The 13,552-nt window shown below is 67.6% G+C and overlaps 1 protein-coding gene across 1 annotated transcript in view; it reads left to right on the top strand.

Annotated features, from left to right (window-relative positions):
- The window catches only part of SYT7 (synaptotagmin VII), a 28,857-nt gene extending 15,873 nt beyond the window's left edge, over positions 1 to 12,984 (top strand). Inside the window, exons 6-14 of the mRNA XM_010564363.1 lie at positions 278 to 493; positions 3,639 to 4,007; positions 6,002 to 6,127; positions 9,142 to 9,277; positions 9,796 to 10,066; positions 10,485 to 10,654; positions 11,165 to 11,279; positions 11,360 to 11,559; positions 12,880 to 12,984. Coding sequence (XP_010562665.1) covers positions 278 to 493; positions 3,639 to 4,007; positions 6,002 to 6,127; positions 9,142 to 9,277; positions 9,796 to 10,066; positions 10,485 to 10,654; positions 11,165 to 11,279; positions 11,360 to 11,559; positions 12,880 to 12,984 — 1,708 coding nt within the window. The remainder of the gene's footprint in view (positions 1 to 277; positions 494 to 3,638; positions 4,008 to 6,001; positions 6,128 to 9,141; positions 9,278 to 9,795; positions 10,067 to 10,484; positions 10,655 to 11,164; positions 11,280 to 11,359; positions 11,560 to 12,879) is intronic.
- The last annotated feature ends 568 nt before the right edge of the window (positions 12,985 to 13,552 follow it).

Below are 13,552 nucleotides of genomic sequence, written 5' to 3'. Positions count from 1 at the left end.
ATTTTGGACGGTTTTGCCGAGGCCCCCCCGTGCACACCCCCCTTTCCCACCCCGGCCAGGTCCCCTTTTCTTTTGCAGTGCTGATGTCTCTCTCTCTCTCTCTGTCTGTCTGTCCGTCTCTTGTCCGTCTGTCCCCCTCTGGCTCTCTCCCCCCTCCCCTCGTACCCCCCAACCCCTCTCAAAACGGCTCCCCCTCCTTCCACGTCCGTCCGTCCGTCTGTCCGTCCGGCTCCCTTCGTGTCTGTCTTGGGGGGGTCCGGCCGCCGACCCGGCCCAGTGGCTCTCTGTTATCAGGGGCCAAGCTGACGGCATCGGCCGCCGCGGGGTTGGCGGGGGAGCGCGATGGCCGCCCCGGGGAGAAGCAGCGGCTCGGCGAGGACGGCATGAGGAGCAGCGTCTCTGCCCACAGCGAGCCCGGCACGGGGAAGGCGGCGCGAGGCCGCTGGCACACGGTGCAGAGCCACTTGGCCGCAGGGAAGCTCAGCCTGTCCAAGTGAGTGAGCACGCACGGGCCGGCACGGCACCCCGGCACGGACCCCTGCCACTGCCGGCGTGCCCGGGCACCCGCTCCCCTTTGCGGGCCGCGCTCGGACGGGGGCCACCGAGAGATTCCCCCAGCCCACCGCGCCGAGGGAGGCGAGGAGCTGCCCAGGCCCCCCCGGCGGTGTTTTGGCAGCGTTTCGGCTCGGGGGGAGCGGAGGAGGGGGCTGCGGGGCTCAAGCCCCAGCCGGGCAGGAGGAGCACCTTCGGGTGCTGTCCCCGGCACATTTCCAGCACCGTGGCTTTGCCCGATGCCGGTGGGAAGCAGCTCGGCATCGCCGGTGAGGGTCCCCGGGGCAGGGAACACCATCTTAGTGATGGCCCGATGGCAGGAGCTGCTCTCCCACGTCCCCATCGCTGGGATGCAGCCATTAGGGATGGTGCGTGGCATCGCCAGCCTCTTCCCTCCACGGTGCTGACCCACGGCACAGCCATGAGACCCGGCGCTGACACCTCGCTTGCGGTTCCACCACCCGATGCCGGGGGAGAGTTGGGGAAAGTCGGGGGTTTATCAGATTTAGGGGAAAACCAGAGCTTTGGCACATTCTGCAGGGCTCGTGGCCCAGGCAGGCTGGGCGGGGGTCTTGGTGAGTCCCTCTGCTGCTGGCAGTGACCGTAGCTCTGCCGGGGGAGATGGCGGTGATTTATCTGGTGGTGGGCTCCGTCCTGTGTTTCTGGTCTCTGCTCCGGTTCCCTGCGCCGGGACACAGCAGCCTCTGATTGCGTGGCAGCCCAAGTGCTGTGCTGCCGGCAGAGCAGCCGGCAGGTCCCGGCGGCGGCCCCGGTACCCGCAGAGAGGTCGGTGGTGATGGCAAAGGTGCTTCCCCAGGGCTGGCATGCCTCGTCCCAGCTGCTTCTTCCAGCCTTGTCGGTGGGGGGAAAACCTTTCCAAAAGCAAAAGGCCAGTCCTGCCGCCTTGGACAAATCCCAGATGCCTCCTGGAGCCACAAAGATTGGTGTCCCCAGTGTTCAGAGCCACGGCCGCCCATTTGGCGTGATGTTGGTGTGCTCCGTCTCGGCTGCGGGGAGGCAAGAGGGAGAGGCGAGGAAGAGGGGTAGCTGTGCAGCCTTCAGCCATGCTCCGTCTCGGCGGAGAAGCGAAACCCGCTGTGAGCCCGGGCTCCTCCGGCGGGATGTGCGAAGGCCGGCTAAGAAAAGGCATCGCGCAGCTGCCGTGCCGAGAGCCGTGGACGCGTGCCCGTGCGCCGCTCGGCACCTCCGCTCCCGCTGACTCACAGCCGGGCTGTGCCGGCAACCGTGCCGCATCGGCTGGGGCAGCGCCGGTGCGGCGATGGGCTCTGCTGTCCCGGCTGGTAGCTCCAAAGCCCCGAGGGGCTGGGAAGCCGGACAGACAGATGACGGATGGACGGCCGCCACAAAGCGCTGGGCTGGCGCAGGCGGCGAGGGCAGAGTTAAGGGGATGTGGAAGGTGCCGTGAAGCATCCTGCCTTTCGGCATCTCTTTTGCGCAGAGCCTTCGGGTTTGGGGGTGTTCATGGGGGACCACGCTGGGGGTCCGGCTGCTGTACCCCTCCCCTGGTACTGGGGGGGGGACACAGGCGCGGGCAGGGTGTGCGGGCAGGGTGTGCGGGCAGGGCGTGCTGCCGCCTGGCACGGTGCTGGCAGGAGCTCGCGCCTCCAGCTGGCGCCGGGCCGAGAGGAGCCAGATTTAGTTTCCTGTGACTGAGAGGTTGTAAATTGAACTAATTTAGGATTTGATAGGAAAACGAAAGGAGGTCGGCGGCAGGCGCGGGGGGGGTGGCGCAGCGCCCGGGCAGTGCCCCATGTGCCTCCGGCACTGGCCCGGCCGTGGGGCCAGATCCGTCTCAGCTCTCTGCTCCTCTCAACTTCCCTCCCTCTTCTCTCTCTTTCTCTCACCTTTCACTCTTTCTTCACCTCTTTTTTTTCTTTTTTTTTTTTTTTAAAGCTATTTATCCTTCCCCCCTCCCTCTCTGTCCCCCCGCTGCTGGCAATGCACGACGGCACAGCTTCGCCACACGGTTTCAGCCGGCACCCCGGCCGGCCTCAGGCAGCGCCGGGACCGGGGTAAGGTCATCGGCCGCTGCTGAAGGCAATTCCCGGTGCCAGGCGGGGCGGTGGTCCCAGGGGGGTCCCTGCCCTCATGCATCGAGGACCCCTGAGGGTTTTCGCCTGGCTGGCTTGACCCCCTGGTCTCGCAGCCACCAGCTTTGCAGGCTGCCATGGGCATCGGCGCCATGACCGGGGCTCCTGCCCGGCTGCATGGGCCATGCCACGCATGTGCTGCCGCCCCGGCGCGGGGCCGGCTGCATGGCCAGCGACGGGCATCACTGCTTCCCCCGCCGGCCCCTTGCCTGCTCTTCCCTCTCCGCTGGCCAGACGAAGCCCGTCTGCCCAGGGCTGGGCTTCTCCACGCTCCCAGTCCCGCCGGGGCCATGTCCCCATCGCCTCCCATCCCACGATGGGGGCGGGGGGCTGGGAGCACGGCCGGACTCCCACCCCAGTGGGGTCCCTCTCCGCTGGCAGCCTGCCTTGGCCCTGGGGACACCCGGCTCGCTGGCACACCACGGCCACGGTGGGCTCGGCCCCTCCGTCGCCGTGGGAGCCCCCAGCCGGCGTGGTCCCACGAGGCGAGGGATGCTGAGACCCGGCGGTGCTGGCGGCTGGGTGCTGGGCTGGGAGGGACGGGGACGGGGCGGGCTGGCCGGCAGCACGTGAGCGGGCGCCGCGGGATTCGCCTTCACGCAGCAGCCTAATTAGCTCGCAGACGAGGTCGGCCGGCGTGCTGGGAAGGCGCCGGCTGCACGGCAGCCGCGGGAGCGGGAGGGCACCCAGCCAGCCGGGTGCCACCGTGCCGCGGCCGAGCCCCCCCGGCAGCCCGGGAGGGGACCCGGGAAGCAGGACGGGCGAGATGGCGGCAGCACGAGAGCCCCGCGCTGCCGGCGAGGCCGAGCCGCGGGCGAGAGGCAGAGGAACCGGTCGCTGCATCCGCTGGCCCCTGCCGGAGCGCTCCCTGCGCTGGGGCATCTTCTCTCTAACTCTCTTCTTTTCCTTCCTCCAATTTTGCCCCTTCACCTTCTTCTCCTTTCTCTCCTCTCCTCTGCCCTTCCTCTCCCTAAGTTTCGAGGACTCCACCTTGTCCACAGCCACTACCCTTGAGTATATCCCCACCTCAGCAGGCGACCCCAAATGCCAGAGGCCCCGCACGCTCATGCGCCAGCAAAGTCTGCAGCAGCCCCTCAGCCAGCACCAACGCGCCAACCACAGCCAGCCCACCACCAGCCAGAGCCTGGGCCACCTCCAGGCCCACAGCGGCTCCTCCGCCGGCGCCGGCAACCCCCGGGGCTCCCGCGGCGGCCAGGCGCGCCAGGGCATCGCTGCCGGCTCCAAGCATCGGACGGCTGGCGGCCGGAGCCGCTCCAATCCCGGCAGCTGGGACCACATGGTGGGGCAAATCCGCAACCGCGGCTTGGACATGAAGTCCTTCCTGTAAGTGTGCGCTCTCCATCGCTCTCTCCATCGCTCTCTCCATCGCTCTCTCCTCTGCTTTCTCCTCTGCTCTCTCCTCTGCTCTCTCCTTTGCTCTCTCCTTTGCTCTCTCCATGGCTCTCTCCTTTGCTCTCTCCTTTGCTCTCTCCATGGCTCGCTCCTTTGCTCTCTCCTTTGCTCGCTCCTTTGCTCTCTCCATGGCTCGCTCCTTTGCTCTCTCCATGGCTCTCTCCTCTGCTCTCTACTTTACTTAGCCCAGCGCGGCTGCTCAGCTGGCACCACCTTGGGGAAATGCTGCCCATGACCATTGGGAAAAGCCGGGTCCCCTCTGGCCCCATCCTGGGGGACAGGGGCAGCTCACCCAACCCCGGGGGCTCAGGGAAGGGTCTCGCGTGCTCCCCTCAACTTGTTTTTCCCCGTGGCTTTGCTGCGGATCACCCGCCGCATCACCGGCCGGTGTGGGTGCTCAGATCCCCTTTGGAGTTCAGGGATGTTCCAGCCCGTGGGACAGCCACCGCTGTGGTCCCCAGAGAGTGACATTGCCCCGGGGAGGTGGGGGGGGACAGCCATGCCAGCGGTGGCCCCCATGCAGGGGTGACCGTCTGTTCTGCCCCGATATCGCAGCCTGCCAGGCTGCCTTCGCCCAGGCTGGGAGCCGCAGAGGCAGCCTGCTCGGAGCTGCCGGAGCCGTGTGATCTTTAATCTGGCTTAACCCTATCTCCCGTATCAGCGCTGGCTTTCAAACCTCAAAAAGCCGAGGACTAATCTGAGTCCTGTGCTGCCACCGTATCTCGGCACATGACATATTGTCACTCCTCTACGGAGCCAGTCCCCCCCTGCCTGCTCCTCCATCCTCCTCGGGGTCATCCCGCTCCCTCCTGGCCTCTGTTTGCCCCCCAGCACCCAGGGAGAGGGGATGCTCGGGTCCTGGCTGTGCTTCCCACAGGCTGGTAGTGCTCGGGGTTGGGAGGGGGACAGGCCTGATCCTGCCCTTGTGTGAGTCAGCGCAGCACCTTCTGCATCAGAGTTAGGGGGGAAAGTCCATGAGAGACACAAGTTTGGCTGCCCACCCCGCTCCTGCCTGCGCAGGCAGCCCTGGAGAGAGGGTTGAGCCTTCCTCCAGGCAGGCAGGGGCACCGCGGGGTCCCCTCCCAGCGCCGGCACCGGCCGTGACCCCCCCCTCCTCACCACCAGCTGGTCGGTGCCCCTCTCGGCTCTGCCTGCCCAGCACCGTGCCATCTCTGCCTTATCTCACCGAGAGCTTGCTCGCCGGCTCCATTTGCCGGCTTCCCGATGTTGAGATGTGGCTCATTAGCCATCCCGAGGGTCACGTTCCTCCCTGTTTACCCAGCATCGGCGCTGGTTCCAGCCTTAATTGGCGAGGGAGGGGAGCAGCCGCAGAGCCAGGACGTGCCGAGCCGGTGCACCGTTTGCCCGCGGAGGAGCCGCTGCCATTTACCACCGCCGCTTTCCAAAGCCATTAACTTTGCTTTTGCTCTTTACTCTGTTTACCCTCCCGCCCGCCTCCCCGGCACCGTGGCATAAATGCGGTTACGGGCCCCCGGGAAGGCTGCGCCGGCAGCGCCGGAAAGGGGGCAAAGAGCCTCGGCCGTGGCACCGCCATCTCCTCCTCCAGGGAAGGATGCTGGGACCTCACTCCCTTCTCACCGTCCCTCGTCCCCAGCCCCTCCGGCCACCTTCTCCCCCCTCGGCAGGACCTCGGCATCCTCCCTGTCCGGACCCGCGGGGGAGAGGGGTGGCGGTGGTACCCACGCGTGCCGGGCTCGCCGGAGCTGACGCCTTTCTCCCCACAGCCCTCTGCGCCCATCCCGGACATCGTCTCCCGCGCAGGGGTCGGCGGGCAGAGCCGGGGTCCCCCCCTCGCCGTCGGGGGGACCGCGGGGTGCCGCCGCTCCTGCCGGTTCCCTGCCTGATGCTGTGTTCTCCTTTCTCTCTTTCTCTCTTTCCCGCCGCCTGCGGGGCCGCCTGGGCAGGGAAGGCCGGATGGTGGTGTTATCCCTGGTTTTGGGACTCTCAGAGCAAGATGACTTTGCCAATATCCCCGACCTGCAACCCGCTGGGACGCAGCCGAACCAGCCGAACGCTCAGGGGGACAAGAGGTATGAGCGAGGACGAGGGCAGTCCCGCAGGAGGAGGAGACGAGGGCCTCACCCAGGGTGGAGGAGGAGGAGGAGGAGGAGGAGGAGGAGGCTGGCCTCGTGGAGCGCGAAGGTTGGAGCGGCACAGGGTGGCCCAGCGGGCACGGTGACATCTGCGGCTCTCCCCTGCCGGCACCCGCGGTTCTGCCTCCGGAGCGGCGGCACCGAGAGGACCCCCATCCCTTCCTCCTCCCTCCCTGCCCTCTCCCTCCTGCCATCCCCCGGCCACCAGCCCCCCCTGCCCTGGCTGCATGCTGGGGGGGGGCACACGCTCGGGAGCGGGGCGCAGGGCAAGGGAGAACCCCTGTGCCGGGAGGAGAACGGGGTGCAGGGCAGGACAAGGTTGGGGGGGGGGAACGGGACAACCCGGTGATGCCGCATCGGCAGCTGAGCCTCGTCCCGTCCCAACGCGTGTCTCGCGCACCACGCTGCCGCGACCTCCAGCCCGGCGGGGACGTTTGCAGCCCGGCAGCTCCCCCGGGGACGCGGGGACATCCCTGCGGTGGCATGTCCTCAGCCCTTGCTCGAACCCCAAGGCTGACCGGGGAGGGGCAGAGCAAACGCCACAAGCTGGCGGAGGGGGGGACATACGCATTACCCCCTCCCCTCCCTTTCTCTTCCAAGCAAGCTGCGCGGCAGCGCGGCACAGCCCCTCGCCTCCGGCTGCTCCCTGCCTTCCCGGGGTGCCGAAGGCTCAGCACCGCATCTGGCACCGGCACCAGAGCCCAGCCAGCACTCAGCCGCGGCCGTCGGCGAGGGCTGGCAGGAGCAGAGGGGCCCCACGCTGCCGGGAGAGGGGTGTTAATCCCCTCCGGAGCAGGGAGGAGGTGTGAAGCCAGCGGGCGCTGCCTCCCTGCATGCTCGGCGTGTTAATGAACTGGCACCGTTCTCGCCCACCGGCTATTTTTACCCTGCTCGGCTTGGTTTCGCTCCATCTTTTAGCACTTCCCTCCCCAGCGTCGCGCTGCGCAGCCGGTCCCCGCCGGGAGCACCGGTCGCCGTGCCGTACCGTGCCGGCTGTCCCGTGCCGGGCGATGGGACGGGGGACGCTAGGTGCCGGCCACGGGGGGTGGGTGGCTGTGCCGCAGCAAGACCCCGCTCCCCGCTTCCCGCCAGCTCGCTGGTCCGAAAGACCCATCCCGGCGCACGCATGGCCTCCCCGCCTCCATCTCCCTCCCGCTCCCCGTTCCCTCGGGCCCCACGGGACGCGGTGGGTTTGGCCGGTGGAAGGGATGAGCTCCGGCACCCTCCGCTCTCGCCTGCCCACCCGGCGCTGCCGGCCGCCCGCTCTTCTGCCTCAAAACGTCTCCTCCGTCCCCGTTTCTCAGCTTCTTCCTTCCAGCCCGTCCCCGGTGGCTCCAGCCCAGCACCTCGGCGTGTCTCCTGTCCTGGCGACTAACCGCTCTCCGTCCGTCCATCCATCCCGCTCCTCTCTCCCCTTTCCCTCCCGGCAGGCCGGCGGTGGATGATGCTCCTCCTCCTCTCTCTTGCTCTTTCCCGCTCTCTCTCTCTCGCTGTCCGCGACCTCCGCCGGTGCGTCCCACCACCCCGGCATCCACGGCTCCCCTGGTGCCTCCTCGCCCAGCGGGCCCCACCACCGGCTCCTCCGCCTTCATTTTTGCTCTGTTTTTAACCTGACTTTGCCTCCCCAGCTTCCTCAGGCTCTCCGGTCCTCCCTGGGTGCCGTCCCGCCGGGGCGGGCGAGCCGCGTATGTGTGGGTGTGCGAGAGGGCGGCCGCCCCGTGCCGCTGCGTGTGCCTCCGTCCCCATCGTCCCCAGGTCCCCCCGCAGCGTCTCCATCGGCGTGTGTCTGCGTGTGCTTGGTGTGTCGGTGGGTGTCTCGTGGCATGCGTTGTGGCTTTGCCCGCTGAGCCCGCCGTGACGCCGGGGGCCGTGCCGGCGGCGTGCTGCCCGCTGTGATGTGTCTGTGTCTCTGTGTGTGTGTGTCCCGGCAGCGCTGCGCCAGTCGGTCCGTCTGTCGGTTTATCACCGTGTTTCGGCTCAGGCAGGAGCCGCGGCGGGTGGGAGCGTGGGGCGCATCGTGGGGTGCCTGTCTGTGTGCGCATCCCCTCCCTCTTGGGTCCGTCTGCACCGCAGGAGCCACCCAGGGCTGCCCCATCCCTGCCGCCATGTGTCTGTGTCCCCTCTTGTCCCCCTGCATCGTGGCAGCGCAGCCTCGGTCCGTGCCCGCCCGCCTCCATCGCTGCGCTGTCTGTGTGCCCGCCGCAGCTCCCGGCTGCCCACCCTCTCGCCGGGTCTCTCCCTCCCCGGCACCATGCCCACCGGGAGCCGCCGGCACGGCCCCTCCGGACCCAGCTTCTCCAGCCAGGGTGTGCGGGGACAGCCGGGGCAGCGGTTTCGGCTGCGGGGCACCGGGAGTGGGGGGGTCTCGATGGCAGAAGGAAAGGGTGGCAGTTAGCACCGGGCACCGAGCCCACGCCGCAGCACAAAGCACCCATGGGTCAGCTAAGCACCCGGCCCTGTGCCGGGGTGGAAAGGGGCTGCGCGTGGGTGAGGCGCAGCCAAAGCCGTAGGTGCTGGTGGGAACCGGGTAGCCGCGGGGCCGGGTGTCTGTCCCCGGAATCGCCGTGGGCTCTGCGGCCGCCGGGGTTGGGACGTGGCCGGGGGGACGTGGGACCTGCTGCCGTGCTCTGAGGTGCCATGGCGCGGGTCCCAGGGCACCGGCTGGCACCCGGCCTTACCTGGTGGCGGCGTAGGCAGAACCAGTTGCCCACACCGGCCGGGGTCCCTCTGTGCGGGGAGGCTGGTGGGCTGCAGCGGGTGGCACGCAGACGCCGGCAGGACAGCCCCGGGCATCCCCGCAGCCCGGTTCTGCCTGCGTCCCAGCCGGCAGCCTCCGTCGGCACAGCCCAGGCGCAGCATCCGCTGGGAGAGGGTGCCCGGGGAGCCCCTCGCTGTCTCACCCTTGGCTCTCGGCCCCTCTCCTCTAAAAGGCACTGCCTCTCTTTCCCCAGGTTGCCGGCCGGTGGCAAGGCGGTGAACACGGCGCCAGTGCCCGGGCAGCCACCGCACGATGAGTCCGACCGCAAGACGGAGCCGCGCTCCTCCGTCTCCGACCTGGTCAACTCCCTGACCAGTGAGATGCTCATGGTGGGTGGATGGGGTGCACTGGGGATGAGCTCCCTGGGGATGGCATCCCACCCTGGGCACTGCCCCGGCGTCTCCTCCTGCCCGTCCCCCGGCTCTTCCCCACGCCCGCCCTGTGCCACAAGCACTCCGGCACATCGCAGCCAGCTCTGCCAAGTCCCCGTCACAGCCGGGCGCCGCAGCTGGCACAGCTCCGGCTCAGCCGAGGCGATGCGGCCGTCCCCCCAGGGCCGGCGTGAGGGAGCGGTGCCGGAGATGTGAGGGACGGGCTGTCAGGAGGAATTTGGCTAATTGGCGCTTCTCGTCCCCGGGATGCATGGCGCGGAGCCAGGAGTCGTCTGAGGCGATGGCGGGGAGCTGGGGAGAGGCTGATGCCCTCTGACAGCTCGCGGGGCTGGCGGTCGGGTGGTGGCGTGAACAGAGTTCGGGTGCTGAAACGGGGGGGGATGGGGGTGTGCAGACCCCGCTCGTGGTCCCCCACTGGCTCCCCAGTGCCGCGCTCACCACCCTTCTCCCCCCAGCTCTCCCCAGGCTCCGAGGACGACGAGGGCCACGATGGCATCAGCCGGGAGAACCTGGGTCGCATCCAGTTCAGCGTCGGCTACAACTTCCAGGAGTCCACTCTGACCGTCAAGATCATGAAGGCGCAGGAGCTGCCGGCCAAGGACTTCAGTGGCACCAGCGACCCCTTTGTCAAGATCTACCTGCTCCCCGACAAGAAGCACAAGTTGGAGACCAAGGTGAAGCGGAAGAACCTCAACCCGCACTGGAATGAGACCTTCCTCTTCGAAGGTAGGGACTGGGATGGGCTGGAGTGGACTGGGCTGGGAGCGGAGCGGTCGTGGGACCCTCTATCCTCCCTCCTGGGCTGGACCAGCTCAGCTTGAGCTGCCAGCGTGGTGGCCATCGGTGATGAGACGGGTTGGCCAAGCCGTCAAGGCCAGGTTGGAGGTTGTTTGCTCCACATCCCATGAAGGGGACACGGGGGGAGGCTCCTTCCCACCCCAGCAGGCACCCATGGGTGGGTGCACACATGGGAATTAATCTGCCACCAGCCACTCATGCCACGGTCTGCTCCCCATCCACTGCCTTGCTACCGACATCTCCCCATCAGCGCGGGCAGGGCAGGGCAGCGCCGGCACCGGCGCCGGCACCAGGCGCTGCTCGGCATGGCCGTGACGGTTCCTCATCCCCTCCGTCTCTGGCACAGGGTTCCCCTACGAGAAAGTGGTGCAGCGGGTGCTGTACCTCCAGGTCCTGGACTATGACCGCTTCAGCCGCAACGACCCCATCGGGGAGGTGTCCATCCCTCTCAACAAGGTGGACCTCACCCAGATGCAGACCTTCTGGAAGGACCTGAAGCCGTGCAGTGATGGCAGCGTAAGGCCCCGCTCCCCCTCCCACCCCCTGGGGACAGTCCTCGGGGGCAGGCTGCCCCCTGTCCCTGTGGCGTCCCGATGGGACCACCACCCTCTTGCTACCCCAACGGGGATATTTTCTGCTTTGCGAGAAGGTTTGACACCCGATGGAGAGGTTTCTCTTCCCGAATCTTTATATTAAGGCACTAAGTAGCCCAAAGCCAGTGTCTCATTTTGGGTCAAAACAAGCCATTGCGGGTAGACCTAGAATGAAAGTTTTCTTTTTTTTCTTGCCTCCAGCAAGACCAGAAAATGTCCCACTGGGGGTGGCCCTGTTTCCTCCCGCCCTGATTTTCCATGCAGCCCCAAAGTCCACCCTTGGGACAGCTCTGGGGGGATCCCAGCCCAGCACCCCGCTCCCGTGGTGGGACATGGGGGCTTTGGGTGTCCCGTCAGGGCTTGGGCTGGGTGCCACAGCAAGGGGCGGGTGTTTTTTGGGGTGCCCACCTAACGACCTCCCTGGGTCCCGCAGGGAAGCCGTGGGGAGCTGCTGCTGTCGCTGTGCTACAACCCCTCCGCCAACTCCATCGTGGTGAACATCATCAAAGCGCGTAACCTCAAAGCCATGGACATCGGGGGCACGTCAGGTACGAGCTCTGGCTCCTGCCATGCTGGGCATCGCTGCCCGACGCCCAGCCAGGGCTGAGAGCAACTCCTCTCCCCCCAGACCCCTATGTGAAGGTGTGGCTGATGTACAAGGACAAGCGGGTGGAGAAGAAGAAGACAGTGGTCATGAAGCGGTGCCTGAACCCCGTCTTCAACGAGTCCTTCGCCTTCGACATCCCTACGGAGCGGTTGCGCGAGACGACCATCGTCATCACCGTCATGGACAAGGACAGGCTGAGCCGCAACGACGTCATCGGCAAGGTGGGTCCCGCGGCTGGGGGGGACCCCAGCAACGTGTCCTGCCAAGGGGTGGCAGCCGGGGGACAGCCAGGTCCCTGCCTGATGGCTACTGGTGCCATCTCAAGCTGGAGGGGAAGGTTGAGCGTGGCGGGGACCCTTCGTGCTGGCTTTCCCCAGCCATCTCCGACCCCGCACAAGCCGGGAGACGATGCAGTGGCCCCAATCCAGTGTGGCGATGCCCTGCGCCTTCCACCACGCCATGCTGCGGCACAGCCTGCACCGGGGTGAGCTTCAACCTGCCAAAAGTCTATTTATAGCAAGGCAAAAATCGAAGTCCCTGATGGCTCCCCTGTGCCGCGGCAGCAGGTAGAGCCGGAGCTCCCCCACCGCGCCGCGGCAGCACCATCCCCGGCTGTGGGAGAGCAGGAACTCAACCGGGGGTCCCTGGGGTCCGTGTCTGCCACTGGACAGACCACAGCCCCTGTCCCCGCACTGGGATTACCCACCGCCTCCCAATGACAGGAACGGAGGAATTCATCCCTTCTCGATTTGATATATTTTAAAACCATCCAGCTCTCCGCTCGTTAGGGTAATGATGACAAACGAGCGCAGTAATCTCTGTTATTACTGCTCACCGCAGAGAATCAATGATCCCCAAACGCAGCGCTGTGATCAAGCAAACACATAGATTGGGATAAACCTGGGAGGGGGCGGCCGCAGCGGCTCGGCACTGTGGGCTGCCGGAGAGGGGCAGAGATGCCGGCATCCCCGGCGTGGGCACAGCCCAGAGGGGACATCACCAGTGGCATGGGCACGGTTGCGCCCAAAGCCCAATGCCAGCCAGCGGGCCGGATGGACAGACGGACAGACAGTGCCCATGATGTCTCCACTTTGCATTAAAGCTGCCGGGAACGTTGCGGCACGAGAGCAAAGCGGAGCTGCCGGCGGCGGAGCCGGAGGAGACGAGCATGCCCTTCACGCCCTGGCCGCCCTGCCGTGGCCAGCAGCCTGCTAATCACTTTTGATTGCATAATTAGCAGCGAGCCCCGCTCCGGCGCTGCGATCCACTTAGCTGGAGCAGCGGCACGGGCTCCCGGAGCTGTCAGCTGCGAGGAGGGTTGGCACGGGCGGTTTTCCGCGTCGCCGTATGGAAAATCAATGGATAAAAATAGCCCAGCACTGCGCGGAGCCCGGGGCTGGTGCCCACGGCTGGCGGCACGTGCCCGGGGGGAGCAGGGAGGGAGGAGGTCGGGGGGGCGAAGGCGGCAGGACTGGGCAGTGGGATGGGGCTGGAGGGGCCGGGAGCGGAGCCGTGGGTCCAAGGGCTGCCTGTTCCTGCAGATCTACCTGTCCTGGAAGAGCGGCCCCGGGGAGGTGAAGCACTGGAAGGACATGATCGCCCGTCCCCGGCAGGCGGTGGCACAGTGGCACCAGCTGAAAGCCTGAGCACCCCAGGACTGAGGGGCCGGGGGTCCCCCTTCCCAGCCCCCGTCACCCCTCCGCGGGGCTCCCGGCGAGGAGCCGAGGGATCGGCGGGACAGCGGTCCGGCTCGCGGGGACCCTGCGGTAGGAGGGGGACGGAGCCCCCCGGCCCCCCTGCTTTCGCCTCTCCCTGGCGCTGGGGCGAGGGGGGCACGCAGCCGCGCAGGACCCCCGGCCCAGAAGGGTGCCAGAAGCAATGTCCCCCCCCCCATCCCCATCCCCACCACTGGGCAGGACTTCTGCGAGTGCTTCCAGCCCCGGTCCCTGGGAGCCCCCCTGCCCCTCCCCGGCCTCCCCCCCCGCCATTTCAGGGGGCCAGGCTGCAGGTGCAAGAGGGACCCCCACCTCCCCTCCCCTTTCAGCTCAATAAAACCTCTCCGAGCCGTCAGCGCCGACCGAGCGGGGCCGCAGAGCCCCCCCCATGCCCTGCCTCATCCCCGCCGCCCTCCCCGAGCCCCCCGGCTGTGCTGGGCTGGCACGGGGCGGGGGGCACCCAGGAGGGGAGGGCAGCCCCCTTCCCCGGGCCAAGGCG

Source organism: Haliaeetus leucocephalus, unplaced genomic scaffold (assembly GCF_000737465.1).
Source record: "Haliaeetus leucocephalus isolate CR32 unplaced genomic scaffold, Haliaeetus_leucocephalus-4.0 Scaffold177, whole genome shotgun sequence".
NCBI classification, from domain to species: Eukaryota; Metazoa; Chordata; class Aves; order Accipitriformes; family Accipitridae; genus Haliaeetus; species Haliaeetus leucocephalus.
The sequence above is the reverse complement of the archived record's forward strand: the minus strand, read 5'-3'. Positions and strand labels throughout refer to the sequence as shown.